At 37.4% G+C, this 20,608-nt stretch overlaps 4 protein-coding genes across 8 annotated transcripts in view; 3 read left to right on the plus strand and 1 right to left on the minus strand.

The window, feature by feature from the left end:
* Nkd (NKD inhibitor of WNT signaling pathway naked cuticle) overlaps positions 1–2,872 on the plus strand; it is a 9,807-nt gene extending 6,935 nt beyond the window's left edge. For both annotated transcript variants that reach the window (XM_083085711.1, XM_083085712.1), the window contains exon 5: positions 215–2,872. In XM_083085711.1, coding sequence (XP_082941837.1) covers positions 215–878 — 664 coding nt within the window. In that variant the 3' untranslated portion in view covers positions 879–2,872. The remainder of the gene's footprint in view (positions 1–214) is intronic.
* LOC145963590 (uncharacterized) overlaps positions 1–11,176 on the minus strand; it is an 11,603-nt gene extending 427 nt beyond the window's left edge. The window contains exons 1-7 of one of the 4 annotated variants that reach the window (XM_083085707.1): positions 10,752–11,176; positions 9,479–9,895; positions 8,700–9,162; positions 8,455–8,612; positions 8,180–8,347; positions 7,504–8,052; positions 3,109–4,600 (exon numbers count right to left, since the gene is read on the minus strand). In XM_083085707.1, the coding sequence (XP_082941833.1) occupies positions 4,509–4,600; positions 7,504–8,052; positions 8,180–8,347; positions 8,455–8,612; positions 8,700–9,162; positions 9,479–9,866 (1,818 nt within the window). In that variant the 5' untranslated portion in view covers positions 9,867–9,895; positions 10,752–11,176 and the 3' untranslated portion in view covers positions 3,109–4,508. Of the gene's footprint in view, positions 1–3,108; positions 7,265–7,503; positions 8,053–8,179; positions 8,348–8,454; positions 8,613–8,699; positions 9,163–9,478; positions 9,896–10,362; positions 10,681–10,751 lie in introns of those variants that run through there. The other 3 variants (XM_083085705.1, XM_083085706.1, XM_083085708.1) reach the window with 3 other exon arrangements.
* Positions 11,177–11,787: 611 nt separating this feature from the next.
* LOC145963597 (mediator of RNA polymerase II transcription subunit 29-like) lies at positions 11,788–12,812 on the plus strand. Its single transcript, XM_083085720.1, has 2 exons — positions 11,788–11,979; positions 12,197–12,812. Exon 2 carries the CDS (start codon positions 12,204–12,206, stop codon positions 12,801–12,803), a length of 600 nt encoding a protein of 199 aa, XP_082941846.1. The 5' UTR covers positions 11,788–11,979; positions 12,197–12,203; the 3' UTR covers positions 12,804–12,812.
* Positions 12,813–13,237: 425 nt separating this feature from the next.
* LOC145963595 (uncharacterized) lies at positions 13,238–20,514 on the plus strand. Its single transcript, XM_083085718.1, has 2 exons — positions 13,238–14,753; positions 18,932–20,514. Exons 1-2 carry the CDS (start codon positions 14,256–14,258, stop codon positions 19,538–19,540), a joined length of 1,107 nt encoding a protein of 368 aa, XP_082941844.1. The 5' UTR covers positions 13,238–14,255; the 3' UTR covers positions 19,541–20,514.
* Positions 20,515–20,608: the final 94 nt, after the last annotated feature.

Below are 20,608 nucleotides of genomic sequence, written 5' to 3' on the forward strand. Positions count from 1 at the left end.
TCAAGTTAGCATGCAACTCATTATTAAATTATCAAAATTTATTAATTTTTATTGGGTAGATAATTAACATCAATATAATATCTTATATAATGTTTTTGAATATATTATTCACAGGAATATTATTTATATAAATTTATGTTAATAATGTAATATCTAAAACTTCATAAAGATGTCTTAAGCGATGATTAGATAGAATTTATTTTTTCGTCTGCAGGAAACGGCATCAAAACGAGCAACCGCGCATTCCATCTCAGAGTCCCCATCTAGGAACCTCGAATCACAATAATCAAGACTGTCAAGCATCTCTGGAGCCTCGTCAGACGGCTGCCAACTACCACAAACCGATCCCGGAAAATACAACGACTCATTCCGCGTCCTTCCCCAAAACACCGGCGAAATCGCGGACGGCGAATCTCAGGAAAACACGACACACGACACCGAGGAACAACACAGTACATTCCTCCCCTCAGACGTACTCGCAGATACTAAATCGTAACGTCATCGTGCCGACGACAACGGTCTACAACGATACGCCGCAGCACACGACTGCCAGCAACACGACTCACCGCAACATCGTTAACCTCGTGCCCAACAACAACCAGCAGACTGCCAATCATCAGACAATTACCAATAATCACAACAATTTGCAGCGCAACGACGCGCAGTTCGTTCCCTCGCAACAGTGCGGCAGGTCCAAGAAGCATCAGCTGAAGCACGCAACGCGAGAACAGGACCAGGCCCGAGCGATGGCTCAGGTCGTGCGTTGGCTCGAACGCGAATTCTCGCAGAACGCGGTGGCGGCCACGTCAAGCCGTAGACACGTTCACGAGCACATACACCATCACTATCATCACTATCACGCCGAAGCTCTGGTCTAATCGGCGATCGCGTAAAGTCGTTTTTTTTTAACGTCTCAGATTTTTCGAAAAGCTTACAATATGATCGGATATATTTTAGGAGGAAACTTTTATTTGCATTTATGTTGTTATTTCGATATCGACTTTAATATTTTTCAAACAGCATCATAAGTTGCGTTTCACTTTCGAGCTCATATATATATTGCCCACTATATAGATCTTGAGAAATCGCATGCGACATCAATATATAAATTACTCATTGAATCTCCAGTTTGTTTTCTTGTACGAGGCAAACTGTATATATCGCATCGTTTGATTATATATATATATTCCTAGTGCTAATACGAATAATGATGACACGTCACGTATTTTTATTTTAATATAAACGACTGAGTTTTCCCCCATCAGGTATCGAAAAATGCGACATGCTTATGATGCTCTTCGATATTGCCTTTGTTGGTAGCATCGTCTAGACAAGATAGAAGACCTTTTGACTCTTCCATATTATAAATAGCAAACTGCAATTGTCTAAAATCATTGTAAGAGACACACATAAACTAAACGCATCATTTGCGCGAGTTTTTCCTTGAACAAAAATATAGTTACTATAAAAATCTCAGGCTTACAATTTATCACACTACGACGAGACAAATGCATTTCAGGATTTGAAAACGATACATACTTTAATTATTGTGCATGTGTGGAAAGAAAACAGATGTGTGGAAAGAAATTTCATTCTTCCTCGAGAAAAAAATACAGACGTTCCTTTTCACTCGAACTTATAGTAAACTACGGCTACCCATCATTGTACATAAAAAATATCCCAAAGAGAGTTCTTCTTCCAGTATACAGACATTACAATTAAGAGAAATAAACGGTTTAGAGTCGTAACGATTTAAAAAAAAATAAAAGCAAAGCAGATTGAAACACGGTCTCTTGTACGAATGTTCCTGTAATCAGAGGTTGATAATTTTCTTCGCCGACATAGTATTCCTCGAACGGAAATGTGTTTTTAATGGTGCTTGTATAACGTATACATGTAGAATTTCAAGTGAACGTGAACGAAATTTCTTTGATAAAGAAGTGTCTCATTCTTTCATACATACTTTTGTCGCGCAAATAGATTGTTCGGCTTTAAGATATTCTTCTTCGGTGAAAATCCATTCAAGAGATAAAGGAAAGCTTTTAATAAATTAAGCTTTAGAAGAAGATAAAAATAATACTCTAATTAATTAATGGTGCGCGTGCGATTGAACTTTAATAAGACTTCAAGATATGAGAGTTCTAAAGCTATAGCGTTAAAAACTTTCGTGCTGAGAAAAATCTGACGTTCATGAAATACGTCTTGTGTATCTCGCTAGTCCTAAATTATGACGAAGCTCCTTCGTTATCCGTCAAGTACGATGGATATCTAGGAAGAGAGTGACCATGAAATTCTTACTCTAGTGCCTTGTAATCTGTAACTACGTATTTGCGAACAATATTAGTCTTTTTTGCAAACCTCTTTTTTACTCATCACACATGCGAGTCAAGTTCATCCGGTGTGTTGGACATTAAACTATATTATTAAGATTCGCGTGTCGTTTTGCTATTGTAAGACTCGTTACGAGAACTTGGGTGATTGTTAAAACGGCGATTATTCACCACTGTTGACACACGTGCGATGTAATGCGTGTGAACGCGAATTATGAATGTCGACAATATCTTTCAAATCAACAATGGGAGAAAAGTATTACGATTACTTTTAGCGCGCTTAATAGCGCGAATAATATTAAATGCAACTAATATTAAGATTAGATAAATTGAGAGAGAGAGAGAGAGAGAGACCCTCCCCACACATAAAAGAAAATGTGTAGGAAAGTCCTCGAGAATATTATTATGTTGCGAATCATGTAATTTTATATATATATTGATATATATTTGTAATTTGTGTAGATATTTTCTGTAACTTTTTTTTATTGATATTTATTAAAACATGTTTTTATACATTAAATCACTCGTATTTATCTACCGAATGCGTAGTGTTTTTAATAATATCCTGGAAATTAGAATTTTTTTTTAATTTATTCGTTTTAATATGCACGAGAAAAATAAATATCAATATGATTTGCGCGCATAATCTTTCTTGCAAGAAAAATCCACGATTGAAATCTTTCACTTCTGTAAGATCATCGAACGATTAAAATTAAAAAAAGAAAGAGGGAGACGTCGTTAAATGTCGCTCTAACTTTAAAAGAATTGTTCCTCGTAATATTTCTGGACGTCACTTTATTATACATACATAACCAAATGATCTTTGTACAAAAAACACTTTTGTGTATCTGTGTTGTTTTCGACTTACCATCGAGAGAGCGTGAACTGCGTGAAGAGTAATACATATCTCACCCTCTAGAATGTTCGAGAAATCGGATCGGTCGTAAAATGCTTATCTCTTATCCTTACGATTATCTTACGAGGGGATAAATCAACTTTCGTCGAAATCAGAGATGAAAAAACTCCTCTCCGAGTGGGAGGGAAAGGAGAGGACGCTCCTCTCTTTACAAACATACTCGAAATTCTTGCCACTTAAAATAGCACGAGTTGCGCAAAAATTGCACCAGTTTCACACAAGCACAAAAAAAAGATTGATGAATTAATCGATTATTTAATTATATCGTTTCTCTCCACATTTTTAACAATATCTCTTTCTTTCTTCACCATCTCAAAAGTTATTAACGCTATCATGCATCATATCTTTATCTTGACATTTTTTTAAAGTGCACAATTTTAGAAAAATTTTTCATTTTCTAAAATTGCACAATTTTATAAAAATTGTTCACACTTTTCAAAAGTTGCATAATTTTATAAAAATTGTTCACATTTTTTTCAAAATTGTACAATTCTATAAAAAAAAATATAATTTCATATATAATTTTCGAATAAATTTGAAAAACTAAAATTCTGATTGTCAACGGACGATTTAAAGAATTAATAGTCATATATAAAGTATATAAAATATATAATATTCGAGAGCATGATAGAGTTCATAATACAATTATAACACGTGCTTTTATTTTGCGGATGATCGCAAGACAGTAGACACGATACAGGCTAAAATTAAAAAAAGAAATGTGAAGAGAATCACGCGCACGTGCTTACTTATCTATAAGAATTTTATTATCGCAATCTGGAGTGAAAGAAAAAGAATCGTCCGTTTAGGAAACGTGCAACTTCGATCCACTCTCGCGTAAGTCAAGTAAGAACAAGTGTATATATGTACACGTTGTACTCGAAATTCGTCGCTACAGGTAAAGAATCGACGGGAAAAAAAAAAGAGACGCAAAACGGTGCGAGAGAGAAAAATGATCTTAGTCCTACGTATACATATACCATAATCGATATATGTCAACGGATATATATACATCGTACAGTTAGTTTATTTGATTACTTTAGCAAATCAGCATCCGCGCGAAGCGCTTATATGTAATATGTATATCTAATAAGAGCTAATGTTAAGACACTTAATCGTTACGCGAGTCAAAAATGCTCTCCTAATCGATTTACAGAATTTACTTTAGTACTTTTTCTCGGTTTCAAATGCGAGCAACATCACGACAAACATCGTCCGAGCCGATCGATGATAGGTAGATGATTCGTTCTTATCTGTAAGAATTATTGGGAATATACTTGAGCTTGAGACGAAATTATCGTGTCCCACGTGGAATCCACATGGAAGAACGGGGGGAATCCGGCAAATGAATTTTCTGTAATTGGAAAAAATCATTTCTCGCGCAACGTTTCGTACTTGAATTATATTTCATTAACATATCTTAATCGTATTATATTCTAATAAAGTCGGGGGTATATTATATATATATAAAGAACATGATTTCTCTCTCTTCGACAGAAGCTGCGTAAATTAATGAGACGAGTTTATCGTACATGCCTTATACGCCGACAATTACACGTTAATTGCATTTACCGATTGCACGTTGTTGCTGACGATCCCGTTCGTTTCGAGAAAAAGAAAGGGAAAAACGCGCAAGCATTTCCCTAAAATAATCAAGTAATAATAATAATAATAATAACATGAGCAAACAGTTCTCTGTATGATGGTATTGTTATATTAGAATCCTTCACTAAATTTTTATACAGTATGCGTATATTTCTCAAATACAATGTGCAATGGACCAAATACGACAGGATTGATATCTTACTCGCGTGTGTCCCATCTCGAGAATCAAATCCACCTTATAATCATTTAGTTATGATAATTATATATCCTATTTTTTTCGAACAGAAGTCGATATGCCTGTTTTTTTTTGGCTTTTTTCCCTCTTTCTTTTTTTAAACGGCACATTTGAAGCCGAGCGTTTGCACTCGACATTCATCAATAATGTACAGCGCTCATGACCGTCAATGAAAAATAAAAAGCGGATATCGAGGATTGCATTAAATATTCGATAAACGTAAAGCGGGTGTAAATTACGTGCTAAGCAAATTGCAACGTGATCGCCCGTGTAATTTTACTCTCAAAATGACGCAAGAGATACTTTCTCTCTCTTTTCCTGGCTACATTCGTATGCACAATTTTGATTATCTAATCGCTTTATGTACACGTGTATGGGCGAAATCAAGCAAGGAAACGTCAACATTCTTAACGGCCGATGTATAAAATACGTTTACACATATCCTCATATCGAAATCTTAGTCAAAAGAAACCCGTTAATGTAATCGACGATGTACGAGTACTCGTTCGCCCGTACTCGAACTTATCGACACACCCCCTATAACGTTATAAATAATCTATTTGCTTCATAAGATTTTCATATACTTCTACTGTATACTGTCGTAGCGTAAAAAAAGAGGGGGAAACAAATATATGTATATGTCACGTTACACATTACACAAACAAATAATGCACATTCCAAAAGTGACTTCTTTTCGTAAAGAAACGCTGACATATGTTCTTTGCAACGAATGTACGCCGACGTGATATAAAATATGTGTGCTACGTTAAAATATAAATATATATATATATATATATATATATATATATATATATATATATATGTATGTGAATTTAATTTTGCGCGAAATATATATATATATATGTATATAAACCATATAATCGTCTAATGTATATTATCAAATATACACTTCGTCATTCGATATAAATGACGAAAAAAAAATTAAAATTAACACGTACATGAAAATAAATCAAAAATTTATACAATTGGATTCAAGACTTAGCGTTCTAAATAAGTGCTCTCTTTCATTCACTTCTTCTAGAATTACATCTATGTAGCTAAATCGTAATAATGTGGCACCACTCTCTCGCTCGCTCGTTCTCTCTCTCTCTCTCTCTCTTTATTTAATATGAACCCTGCGATTTTACAATGATGGGCCGCCGCAAGTGCATTCAAGAAACTATAAGCAACGTGCTACTTTCCGCTCGCGAATCTTTCGCGAATCCTTGACTCGACAAGGAGACAATTCAGGGCACTTTACTCTGCCTGTCTTTATATAGGCGCTGGACCATTTTTACGTGCTATTTTTTTTAACAGCAAGGATTCAGCATAATGTACAGTAATATATTGTACTTCGAGATCCTTTACCGATCGGTCGAAGATTAGCTCGGGAGATCGGTAATAATCGGGATTGTTCTCGTTTTCTTTGTCGATACTATTTTTCATTTCTCGGTATCTTATCTCTCTTTTTTTCTGTTTTACAGAATACATATAATTTCCACCCCTCCCATACATGTATATTTGTACATAGTGTATATATTCATATCCAATGGAAAGTGTACATTAAAATTAACTGAATCACGTACGGTTCACTCACAACATCAAAAATAGACTATTGCAAGAGTGCATTAGTATGTGACACCCTGTAGATTAGTTATTACTCAACTCAAGGTACCATTCCCATACATTCCGTGACTTTCTTCTTCTGAAGGAGTCTGAGACGTAGACGATATGTACAAATTTTGTATGATATCACAATATCACTCGCATAAATCTCTGAGTTTTTTTCTTATCTTTAACTTTTAACTTTTCTTTTTTTTTTTTTTTCAAATGCGACTTGACGAATCAGAGATATAAGTCGTTGATCCCGTATCATTGAACTATAATATTATCGCAACACATGATACATTTAAGAATCTTGAAATCCGTATATATGTATATATTACATAACAAATTGATTGCAATTTCAAGAAGTGTACCACACGTACATATTGCCTACGATACAGACTCAGCTGTAACTATAGCATAAAAAAGCAACGTTAAGTTAGTTTTATGCTCGACCGCGCGGTTTCTTTCTTGGAGAAGGCGCCTCCTCGCTCGAGAGAACGCCGGTGGTAGCGGCTACGCGCTTCGGACGCCCTGCCATTTTACTGGCTTGTTGTATAGCTTGAGCAGAACCTTTAAATTGATTGTTCATCAGTAATATGTTTTTTTTTTTATTCCAGTTTAATAACCATACATGACGTATATTATCGCATCAAGAGTCTAGATTTTAAAAAGTTTCTTACAATATGTTTATAATATAAACAGCTAGAATTTCGATAAAATTTTGTTTCCCTAATAAACTATATTTTAAAAAGTAACGCATAGACAAATAATGCATTTGGGGAAATATGTACATATATAAAATTATTTACCTCCGAGTTTTGTTCTTGGAATTCCCCTGATGCTATTGTTACTTTGTTGTTTGCCATTTTTTTTCAAGTCCAATTTCTTCAATTCTGGATTATTTTTGGCATCTGCCGCGGAAACGTTGATGGTGGGATTGACGGTTGTTGTACTAGTAGTAGTAGTAACACTAGCAGCAGCAGTAGCAGCAGCGGTAGCGGTAGTAATCGCTGGAGCAGCAGTAATAGTAGTGGTGATGGTAGCAGTAGTTGTAACAGCAGTAGTAGTGACAACATCGTTGCCTAAACTATTGCCAGATTTTGTGCTTCTGTTGAGTGCTCTCTCCGCTCTACTAGTACCTTTCGCGACGGATTTGGCAATCGCCAATGCCTTATTAACCGATTGTTTCTTTGAGCGGTTTGCCTTGGATGTTTTTCGATTTCGATCCAATTCTTCATCGTCCGCGTCATCATCCGTGGAACTTGCGATTTGTTTAGATTTTTTACGTTGTGGCTTGTCATTATGCAAGCCTTTTCTTCTCTTCAGCTGCGATTCATCTTTGTAAAGAGACAAATCCACTAAAAAATAAGATTGTGATTTATATATTATCTATCTGTAGAACAATGTTATAAAGTACACATGGACAAAATAATAATAATAATAATTAATAGTATTTAATTATTTTAAAAAATCAAGTTTACTTACAGCCATCAGGATGCTCCTCTGTAACTCTAGGTTTTTCAGAGACTCCAGCCTCAACATCGATAGCTCGTTTCAAAATATTTTCTGTACGTAGCAGTTCTATTCGTGTTAACCAGAATTTAGACTTGTCAACCTTGTTTAGATTCAGATTTGTTAATATACAATCAAAATCTGAAAATTAAATGATAAAATTAAAACAAATACAATGTATGTCCCTGTGATGGCAAGAGATGAACGTATAATAATGCTACACATATTCAAATAATATCTGATAATACCTATGGTATCATAAAAATCTGGTGAATAGAACTCCCCGTTGGTTTTATCTTGAGATAGCCAACGTATGCGAATACGTCTGCTTGATTTATAGATATTTTGCATCGCTTGACAAACATAAAAGCTTCCCTCGGCATTCCTCACAGCCAAAAATTCGTTTCTAACAATAAATATTTGATTACTCAATTTATGCTTACAAACAAATACAAAGATATTGAAGATTTTTTATAAGATGGAGAATACTTACTTATAAAATACAATAAGTTTATCATCAGCAGCTTTAGAACCTGGAGTTTTATTGAGGCTTTTGACCAATAAAGCAATCTCTGGTAATGGACTTTGATAGGGTTGCGTTTGAATCCGGTTCCTTTTGGGTTTACTTGCTCCATCAGTGACTACAGCAGATGCTGCTTTCAAATCTTTCAATTCTCTAGATTTTCGTTTAGTTGTCTTTGGAGAGGTAGTGACTTTTGCGTCAGGTTTATATGTACTAGTTAATGTTGTAGCAGCATTATCGTTTGGTACTTTCAAATTCTGATTTGTAGGTTTGGCCTTTGGAACTTCGTTCTTTGCTTGTACATCTTCTGGTTTATGTGGAGATTGTTTTATATGTACAGGTGTATTAACGGCTTTACCATCTGATTCTTTTGATCCATTATTTACAGGAACCTTCTTTTCCTCAACTTTATTTTGTGCTGGTGTGCTTAGTGCTATAAAAATAAATGTAATATTACACATAAATATGAGTTTCACACTTTATCTTCTCTCATGCGCAATATAAATTTATATTAATATATTGCCTTTATACTTTGCTTATTGTTTACAATGTTTTGTCTTGTATAATTTATTATGTCAAATTTTATCTTGTAATATTACAAAGCAATTAAAATACAGAACTAGATCAACATGTATAGTTATAATACAAAATAAATATTATATCAATAGTTATAAAATGTAATTAAATAATATCTTGTTCCAATAAAATAATTTTTATTTATTCAAATTTGCAATTAATATATTACTTACGAGTATTCAATGGAAAATCTATTAAAGATGTCAGAACTTGTTCTGGTTGTATTTCACATGGTTGCTCTTGTACAGGATTTTCAGGACTTAAATTGTTGTTTCTATTGGATTCAGTTTGTTTTGTAACAGCAGGCACATCTTGCTCCGTTTCCGTCTTTGTAATCTCCACGCCATTGGGGATCAATTTTTCAGTTTCTGGCTCCTCCACATTGCTACCAATATAAGGTGGCGTCTGGTACACCGATGGTCTATGATCCTGTACCAGACTAAGCGGTTGACTGGGTGGTTGTAGGGTGACATAGCTTAGTCCGGTCCCTGTTAAGGGTTTCATCGATCCGGACTCTGATCCTGGTACCACTTTCTGTGCCATGGCATTCATGGGAAGCATGGAGTGGCTGATTGAAGTTGCCGACGTACCTATTCGAGATATTGTTGATTTTAAGATACATAAGCTATTTTTTGATTAGAAAATAATTCCTTTTATTTACTTAATATAAAGTAAAAGTACTTTATTATTATATACTTAATAACTTAATAACTTAATAACACGTGAATGTAAACAGTAAATGAAATGATCATTTTATAATTAATTTATCTCATATATCAAATTATGTTTCAGTAACATTATTAATCATGTCTAATTAAACAGCATATAATTTTTATTAACGCTAGATTTTCAATTTGTGCATAACGCAACATAATTCTCATAATTACAGCTTGGTAGTCTGCGATTACTCTGCTAATTGAGCTGAATACGTTAAGAGAGAACGTCATATCTATTGCTGTTTGCGAATATATCGAGGAGCAATTGAGAGACAAAAGGAAAAAAAAATCACATGATAATACAAACTTTATATAACACAATTATCATCGCGAGTACATACATTATACGCTCTTTTGCACATTCCTACACAGTGGGCCAAACAATTATTACAGATACAATCCCGCGATAAGGAGGTGCGATACCGTTCGTTCCCGCTAATAAACGCGGACGCGAACGCGGGGGCGAAGGAGCTCGCGCGAGAAATCGGGTGCGTGGCGTGAAAAAAAGAGCGGCGAGGAAAATCGAGAAAGGCGGGATGTGCGGGACACACAAGCGAGTATACGCGAGGGGGGAGGTGGCGCGGAGAGGAGAGAGCGAGAGGGAGAGAGAGAAAGGAGGGGTAGAGGGGGGTAATTAAAGGAGTAAACATAAACACGGGCGAGAATTTTCGTCCGCGGGACGCAGCTGGCGGTGACCGGAGGGACGATGCGTACTCGCGACGTCCGTTACCTGTATTATTCGCAGCGCGAGGTGCGAGCCGTGGGTGGCCGGCCGTTCGCGCAGGAATCCGCCGCAAGTGGGGTCCCGTCCGGGAGGTTGACCGCCGCCGCTCTCTCTCGTGCGTGTGCCAACGCACACGGGTTAGAGGGCCGTACGCACTCAACTATTAGAACGCTTGGCCGGCACGACGCAGGGAGCCCGGTCGCGCGTCTATCATTTCGCGCGGCGCTCTCGCGCCATGACGTTGTTACCGCGAGGAAGCTGGGGATACCACGCGACGCGCGAACTCGCGAAACTAGGAAGAGTCCAGAGAGCGGGAGCGAGCCGAGGGAGAGTTCCGCGCTTTCTTCGACACGATGGCCCCTGGTTTTACCAGCGGGAGCGAGCAGGAATGCCAGTCGTTAGATGGCGTCGGACGCCATGCGTAATTCGACTCGGTCGCCGTCGTCCGCGCGTCCCGATTGGCCGCCGTCGAGGCTAAAGGCCGATCCGCATTGGACGCGAGCGAGCCCCCGAGAGTGGAAGGGATGACGAGATTCGTAGAAAAGGACGCGCGCACGCTGAGTGGATCGCTGTCCTCGTTAGGAACTCGCCGATTGGTCGATGCCATTGTCATTAGAATCGCGGTCGAGAATGTTGACTTTACGTGTATTTTAATTGAATTGAAGGAGAATAAGTCGTTCTAAATATTTTCAATTTTAAATTCCTAAATAAAACCAAAATATTTCCTGTGATACGCATATCGCTCTTATCGCTAAATATCTGACGAGAGATGTTTTTAGTTCGGATGATATAGTGTAAAAAGAGACGGAGATCCATACGAGAATGTACGTGTCTCTTTCTAATTCTGACCTTGATTTTCTATAGGATAGTATAGAGAAGACTTGACTATTCTATAGAACTCGATAGACGCCAACAGGGACACAGTAATTATAACAATAATTATTGATTAGTATTTTCTATGAATTATATGTTTGCGAGAATTTTTTTCACACTTGTCTCTCTCTGTGAACGAAAATTACACTGGCTTTTGAGGAAGTTTGGTTTGGCAAGTATTTTTATTGGCGTTACTTTCGAAACGGTTGTGTCATGCGCATGCGCCAATCTGTCATTTCCGCTCATGCGCAAATTTGACAATTTCGAAAGCTCTCCTAACCTGTAACTTGTGTCTGTATCGTATAAACAAACATTGGTAATTTTGTCCAATTTTTAACAAACTTAATTTAATCAGAAGTAGGTAAGAAAGAGGAAAAATAATATTTTATTTCAAATTAATAAAATTCTATAGATTCTATTAATTTTTTCTATTTCTGTGAATTATATCAAGAGATAATCTAAAAGCTAAAAATAGAGTATATGTCTGATATAAAGATACAATACAAATTATTATATATTAAAATTTAAATCTTAAAATCTTTAAATATTCTTGATATTTTATGATTATATTTTATTAGGAGCAAAATGAATATCCCACCGATTCAGCAACCAGGAACCATGGGAGTGGGACAAATGGGGCAACCAGTGAATCCTCAAATGTCTCAGAATCAACAGCAGGCGCAACAAACGCAGCAACAACAAGTCCAACAGCAGCAGCAACAGCAACAACAGCAGCAGCAACAGCAGACACAAGATAAGCTGGATAACATATCTAAAGTGAAATCCCTGGTTGGACCTTTGAGGGAATCTCTAGGCATAGCTCTCAAAACCGCGGCACACACGTTGCATCAAAATAGTTTGGTCGACGTAGGATCCATGAAGGGTATAGATCAGCCTGATCATCGATTCAACAAGCATATGGAAGAGTTTTACTCCATCTGCGATCAAATAGAACTGCATCTGAAAACCTCCGTAGAATGTCTGTCCCAGAATAATAGCTCGGTCCGATATCTACCAATGTCCGTTATAACAAATCGTACCGACACAGTAAGTACACAAGAGGGACCAGCGCTGTCTTATCCGCAGTTCTTGATGACTGTGCGCGCACAAGTGGCATACGCTCGCGACATTCACGACGCTCTTATGTCTCACGCTCGTGCAATATCGTCCGGAGAGCAACCTTAAATTCCATGTGTGAGTTTGTTTCAAGAAATGTTGTAAATGCTCAGTAAGATATAAAGTATAGGAGAGATAGAGCGTAACAATTATGTGATTATGTGTTAATTTATAAGTTTTTCGATATAAAAATATTGCTATTTAATAATAATAAAATATTTAAGTCGCAAAATATATATATTTTTATTATATAATTAATATATACAATATATATGTCTACAGAAAAAGAATGAGAGAGAGAGAGAGAGAAAGCGCAGTTTTTTTAAGAAAATATCCTAGTTATACATCTTCAAGCTGATTGATATAAGTATGAAAAATATTCAATGAATATAACTGGATTAAATCGACGTTATAAGAGAGGAAAAAAAAAGTGTTTTACAAGTCATTTTCCCACTTTAAAGCATTCAACTATACAGAAGGTAATACATATTTTTAGCTACATATTTTTACACGAGGCATCAATCATTGCTCGACAACTGCAAACACATCGAAGATTCCATGTATCTTAGAAATACCAGGCTGTTAAAAACTGTCTTGTACAGAGAAGATCATTACCGAGAGAAATGTATCAACGTCTCGCGCGACAGGGTAACGCCGTTAACGTCTCATTAGAGTTCCGCGAACGACGTCGCTCTGGGGGAGGCCGATGATAAAAAGTCGGAAGTTTACGCGTTACATCCGTAACGCGGCACAGACGGGACGGAGTCATCCGGTCCGGTCGGCACCGCCGCGATTTGCGCGGTCACGTATGGCATATATACGATATACACGCATGCATGTAAAGGGAGAATACAGGGGATTCGGTCAGAGGGGGTCGGGAAGGCGTGCAGGAAGCGCTACTGTCAGTTGGATTGGTGTTTCGACGCGGCGCGCCGTGCGATTATTCGAAAAGGAAGGACCACCTCTGTTCACCATATTTGGCAAACTTTCCCTAATATGGTAACGTCTACTTCTAAATATGGCAGCCGGGGACGCCCTCTCGTCGCGCTTTGTAACCCTGCGCGCACGCATTCGCGGCCGAATTCCGGGCGAATCGGCACGTCGCGCGGTCGATTTGACGGGCGATCCGGACGCTTGGACGCAGGGGCGATTTTTCGACGTCGGTCTCGACGCGGATCCCCGTCCGCCGGCGTCCGTGGCGTTACCGCGGACTAGTTTTTTTACGGCGTCGACGCGGCGCCGCGCGGCGGAGTGGGGGGAACCGCGCGCGCGCGGACACTCGCGCAGCGACACGCGGAGGCATCTCCGCCGTAGGCACGTAGGTCAAGTTACGATACTCGGCGCGGTGGCCGCGCGCGCACTCAGTTCGCGGGGAGCGCTCGTGCGGTGCGCGTTGTTGTCCCGTGTTCCTCTAGATGATCGATCACGTGGGAGACACTGCGCCGAGTTCCGCACGCGATTCCGTGGCGAAGACGCGCCGCCGTCGTGGGGAAGGGATTAAATGTGCGCGCCGACGCCGCGATGGACAACCCTAGCGGCGGAAGAGACGGTCGGTACACCAACCTCGGCTACATGGGGATGATCGGGGGCGATACTGGCGCGGAGATTTACGGCCGACCGTCCACCTCCCAGCTCGCGGCCGCGGCGGCGGCGGCCTCTCAGATGGGCCGCGGTGGCGCCACCATGATGGGCGCCGCGACGCCCGGCGTCGGCCCCGGCCCCGGCCCGGTCCAGCGGGGCATCAAGCGCACCACGTCCGACGTCTGCTACGCCGATGACGGCGCGGCCGCGCGCCAGCAGGCGCAGCTCTCGCAGGCGCAGGCCATGTCCGGCATGCCCGGCGACTGCGTCCCCGACAACCTCGACGAGTCCTTCACCAGCCTCGGCCAGCCCAAGAAGTCACCCCCGTCCAACGGCAAGAAGACCAAGGGCCGGGTGAAAATTAAAATGGAGTACATCGACAATAAGCTCAGACGGTACACCACGTTCTCCAAGAGGAAGACCGGCATCATGAAGAAGGTTTGTGTCGAGTCTGTTTGTATCTCGCGTAATAGACGTCCGCACGTGTAACCTGCTCTTCCCGCTCTTTTTTCAAATCGCACGTAAGGCGAGGATGATGCTGTTAATTTTAACTTCCTCGATATCTCCGTCAAAGGTCTCTCCGAGTCCTGACGACTCGTAAGATCAATTTTCATGGGTTCATTCAATCTTTATACATATCTTTCATACATCTTTCATACGTATCTTTCGTACATATGATTTATTATAAATAATATTTGCTGAAGAGAGAGACGCTAGTTGACGTTGAAACATCTCGTTTCTGGTAAAGATATCTTGAATAACTGTCTACATTTGTTTATTTTCTAGGCCGAATCTGCAATAGATATCGTAAACCTTAAGTCGTAAGATATTAATCAATCATAGTTCCATGTAAGAAAGATAATTAAATATGATTGATTAATTTCTTACGGTTTAAAGCTTATTACATCTGTTATAGATCCGGTCTACAACAAAACAAAACCTGCTTTCGCTCGCATAAGTCTATTATTATTATTCATATTTATTTTTTTGAGATAACAAGCTTTATATCACTCAGCTTTCTCAACAATTTTTACTACAATTTTTCTTGTTCAAAAATCACTCGCTGACGACGACGACGTCCTTGTCGCGTCTTGGACCAGGACTAAAAAAGATAGGACTAAAAAAGACAAGAGTAAAAGAGGACTGAAAAAGACAGGGGTAAAAAAGGACGGGAATAAAAAAGGGAGAAAGTACACGTGAAAATAATGATATTAAAACACACTGACAACAAGTATACCACCGTTTCTCGCACGGTTCTCCGATTTATGGTACACCGCGACCTTCGACGGGCGCGAGTCATCAGTGACAGCGCGTTCTAGGGTCGCTTGCACGCGTCGAGGTAGCAGTTAGCGTTCACTCCGATTAGCTTTGTGTTTTTCTATCGGGGACACGAAGATTGGACTGCAATCTAAAAGAGAGGACGAGTTTCTCGGTTTCTTAATCCGGAGATTAGGATTCCAAGTCGGTGCAACGCTATTGTACAACTCCCTTGAGCGCGCGATCTCAGTCAGGGATAAAAGCCGAGTGATTATGTCGCGGATTTAATTTACGAATGCGTACATAAAGATAAATGTGAACGTTAGATCGCATTTATTGTGCATTTTTCTATAATCGAAATCAGACGCAATCAACGCATGTCGTATTATTTGATAGATTGATTGGTTGAAAATCTGAAAATCGATAAAGTATAATGAAAAATTATTATAATCAGAATCGTATTTTAAAGGAAATGATTTTTATACCGACACATATCTTAAAATTTCGAGAATGAAAACCGGATATTTACGACCAGGGATTTTCAACAATTATTTGTTTGACAATCGTGTTTCATTTTTAATTAATTATTGGAGTTTTCTCTGTTTCTCTCTTTCTCTTGTATTTTTTTATCGCGATCTGGATAAGGTATTAATCTCCTTCCTTTTTTGCCATATTATTTTACTGATTAACGCTTTGAAAAGATTTTTTTTTAATTTCCTTTATCTTATTTCATTTTATTTTTTAATTATTCTTATTATACACTTTTCTCATTAATTTTCCTATAATAATTCTTTCTCTTTGTCTCCTGTTTTCTCTTGTTAATATAATATATACTTGATATATATACTTTTATCTAATTCTTTTTAAAATATACCTTAAAATATTTTTAAAAAAAGTCAGATAGAAATGTGTGTGTCATATTTAAAAAATATATAAAATATTTCTATAACATGTATTCTTTCAAATCGATTAGATTAGATTAAATTTAAATAAAATTGACTATTTACAGAAAAAGGCAACTATTAATTGCATTCTCTTTCTCCCATGCTCTTTCTCATATGCCTTCAGTTCGTTATCATATCCTTACTGCTTTTGAGTTTATGTTCTTTATTATTGTAAATAAATATCTTTTTCTCTCTTCAGTGAAGAATAAAATGAAAACTTAATCGCATGTGGTAAAAGCATTTAATAATGGAATAATTCTATAATATTTTTCATGTTTATAATACAGTATATTTTACAACATCATTTTTATAAATAGTCATAATGTATTTAAACTATATATCATACGGTTGTAAATTATTAATAATCGCTTGAAAAAAATTAATTTTTTGCTTTTTTCTTAATTTATTATTTTTTATAAAATATAAAATTTGTCAATTGAGATTATATATATAAAAATAATTATATACATTATATATATAAATGAAATTATAATACATTCATAAAATTTAGAAAGCAGCGGAGTGTGAAATTTCAACACTCAAAGCAAACTTATATCGCTTGAGGGCAAAAGATAGAGAGAAAGAGAGAGAAATTTTGAATTAAGGCGATCCGCATCGTTCCGGAAGCGATTAAATTCAATGTTCATGATCTTATGTTTGATTAAAGAAACTGAGACTGTATCCACACAACGAACATGTAAATAACGAGATATATCTCTCTCTAAAAAATACGAAGCATCACGCTGACTATATGTATATTATCTTTTTTTTCAGACTTTAATTAAGAATCCATGTCGAATATTTTTATTTAATTGTTTTCGAGGCAAGCCAGATTACTTTAATAGAAACTGCCAAATGACTCATCTCCTTAATGAACAAATTTCGATGAATTTTACATATTTCGCGTAAGGTCTTTAAAAAGAATATAATAATTGAAAAGTATATTTTACGCATAAATACAGATATACTACATCTGTTTTTGAGATAAGACATTACATCGCGATAATGCAAATTTTTCCAATTATTAAACTTTAATCATGAGATTTACTACAATTTCGTAAGATTGATTGTAATTTAATTTCGTCGGTGTTGATTTGTATCACTTTATATATTTTGCAATTAACTTTATATCGCTTTATAGGACATTGGGTTTTATAACAAAAAATATGAATAATTATTTCGCAAATTTTTGGCTCCAATTATGGGAGTGATTATTGTTACACATGTTTAAGTGTCTTCTAATTCTAATTGTCAATAAGGTAATATGCATGATAACTTGAGCAAGATCCTTTACGTAAGGATATCGTGTCTTTATATAATAATTTATCGATTTATATTTAAATCAGAGAGGACCATTATGCGTAAGACGGTGTTCCGTTATTCAATTATATGTTCAACTTGAAGGTAATTAATCGATTTATCACAAGCACACTGAAAATTAAATTTTCATTAGCATTACAAATGTAAATGTCTTGAAATGTATTTGCATTCCAAGGAATAAAAATACAATATATTATATACATACATATAGAAGAGAATATGTAAGTGAATAATGTGATCAATTATTACCGTTATTTTGCAGCACATTAATATTTCAGAGTCTTTAATATAAAGTAATTTATATATTTTCTTTTAATTAAGGATATCGTAATTTAATTGATATTATTTGAAAAATATAATGCTCAACAAATTAGATATTAATAAGATTTTTCTTTCGCACTTTCTTAGTGTGACAATGTTGGAGTAGAGTATAGGTGTAGTGGATATATTTACTACTTATGTTAATATATTTTCAACATAAATATGTGAGAATTTAAAAAGAAAAATATGGAGCAAGTTGAGATAAAGTTTATTATTAGATATCAATAATGTAATTGTTCTTCTATACATATATACATCTATATATTTAAAAACAATCGATCGATTCTATCCTTAAAAATTTACAAATATTGAATTAGTATTACACAAATTATCCGATCATCGTATCGATATTATCTAAATTTGTAACATGGTTAAGTTTCCGTTGCACGTTATAACATTTCTTTTAATTCAATAGTCATTTTTTACATTGATATTTAGTTCGTATTTTGAGCATAAAGCGCTATAATAATTTTTTCTTTATAAAATGAAGCAAGAAAAACTTGTCAACCAATAGCTTTCGAACTATCGATGTTCCTCTTTTAGTCTAATCTTTAATATAATGTGAGAAAAAGAAATAAAATTGAGATCTTGCGAATAAAACCATTTCTACTATCGAGTAGGAAAAAATTATTATATGAAATAATGATAATAAAATTACTTATAAAATTATACAAATTATTTACTATACAAATCTTTCTATTATTATCGACTATAAAATATCTAAAATAATCCCTTTCTCTGGGAATTAACCAAGGTATCGGTCTTTACTTGCAGGCGTACGAGCTGTCAACGTTGACAGGCACGCAGGTGATGCTGCTGGTGGCGAGCGAGACCGGTCACGTGTACACATTCGCGACGCGCAAGCTGCAGCCGATGATCACGAGCGAGGCCGGCAAGGCGCTGATTCAGACGTGCCTCAACAGCCCGGATCCGCCGCCGTCCGGCTCGTCGGGCGACCAGAGGATGTCGGCCACCGGCTTCGAGGAGACCGAGCTGACGTACAACATTGCCGACGACGAGCAGAAAGTAAGGCAATTGGTGTACGGCTCGCCGCACGGTGGCTCGCTGCACGCCGGCTATCCTGGTGGCGGGCCAGCGGGCGGCCCGAATACCGGACCCCATCCGCAGCCACCCCCGCCGCCGCCGCCACCGGGCTCGCAGCACGCGCCACCCTCGCACGCGCAACACGCGCACCTCATAGCGCATGCACACGCAGCAGCAGCGGCGGCGGCGGCCGCCTCGCCGAGTTCGCACCTCGTGCCGTGCTCGAGCCCGGGCCCGATGCTCGCCGGAGGCCCCTACCAGCAGTCCTGCCCCTCGCCCCTGCCGCCCCATCACGCCGCCTATCATCCCCACATGTCGCACTCGCACCCCCAACGGTAGTACGCGCTCGCCCCCTCGTCGACCTTGTGCATTCCGTCCTCTCTCGTCGCCGGATTTCACCTCGTGAATTAGACGGCGTCCTCGACGAGTGTCTCGAGACTCGGTTCCGAGCGTACCGGGGAGAGACGCTTTACTTCGTGCTTTATCTCCCGATACTCTGGGTAGGTTCTGTTCGGACCAAGTTTAGAGAACGATAACCGTTACTCACGAGCCAGCGACGTAAGAAAGTTTGTGCAATTTATGTTGTGTACAAAGAAAACGACGACTAGTAATTTCCTGTGAAATATCGCGCGTCGATGTGTAGAAATATATTACTCGGATTAAATTCTAATTTAATTCGGGATTTTTTTTTTAATGGCGAAGGGACTGCGGCTTAAAAAATCCGATCGATTATCGTTGAAATATTCGCACGTTAAATATGAGATAGTTGGTATTTTTATATAATATGTTTGAGTATTACAATTTGTTCGTACTTAGATATTAATTTTTAATAATTAATTTGCTCTCTTTCTTTTTCTCTCTCGAGAAATGGTGCACAATTAAAATTTTAGCGCATGCCGACGCAAGGCCTTCATATATCGAAATAATTTCCCTTCGGGCGTCATATATCATTGACATAATTTTCTCTTGAACGCTACATCGGCGAATATGTGATGATTAATGATGGAAATAAAAATGCTTCGAATTAGTTTGAATATATCATAAAAAAATTTGAATCTTTCAGTTCGAATATTATTCGAAGTTATCTTGACAGTCTTGGTTTTGAAAATTTTTCGTCTTGAAAATCTTGTGTATCTTGATAAGTTTTATAAATGTTTTAAATATTATAAATATAATACATATTTTATTTACAATATTGAGATTTTTCGTCTTGAAAAATCTTGAATGTTCTAAAAAACTTTAGAGAGAGAAAGTAAAAAAAAAATATTGAGATATACATACATACATACATACATACATACATATATATATATATATATACATGTAAACATTTTAGTTCCTACATAATAAATAATTTTTTAAATAAAATTTAACAATAATTTATTTATAATATATTATATTATATTT

Source organism: Camponotus vicinus, unplaced genomic scaffold (genome assembly GCF_025532165.1).
Source record: "Camponotus vicinus isolate PSW18456_S1 unplaced genomic scaffold, iyCamVici1.0 SCAF_12, whole genome shotgun sequence".
NCBI classification, from domain to species: Eukaryota; Metazoa; Arthropoda; class Insecta; order Hymenoptera; family Formicidae; genus Camponotus; species Camponotus vicinus.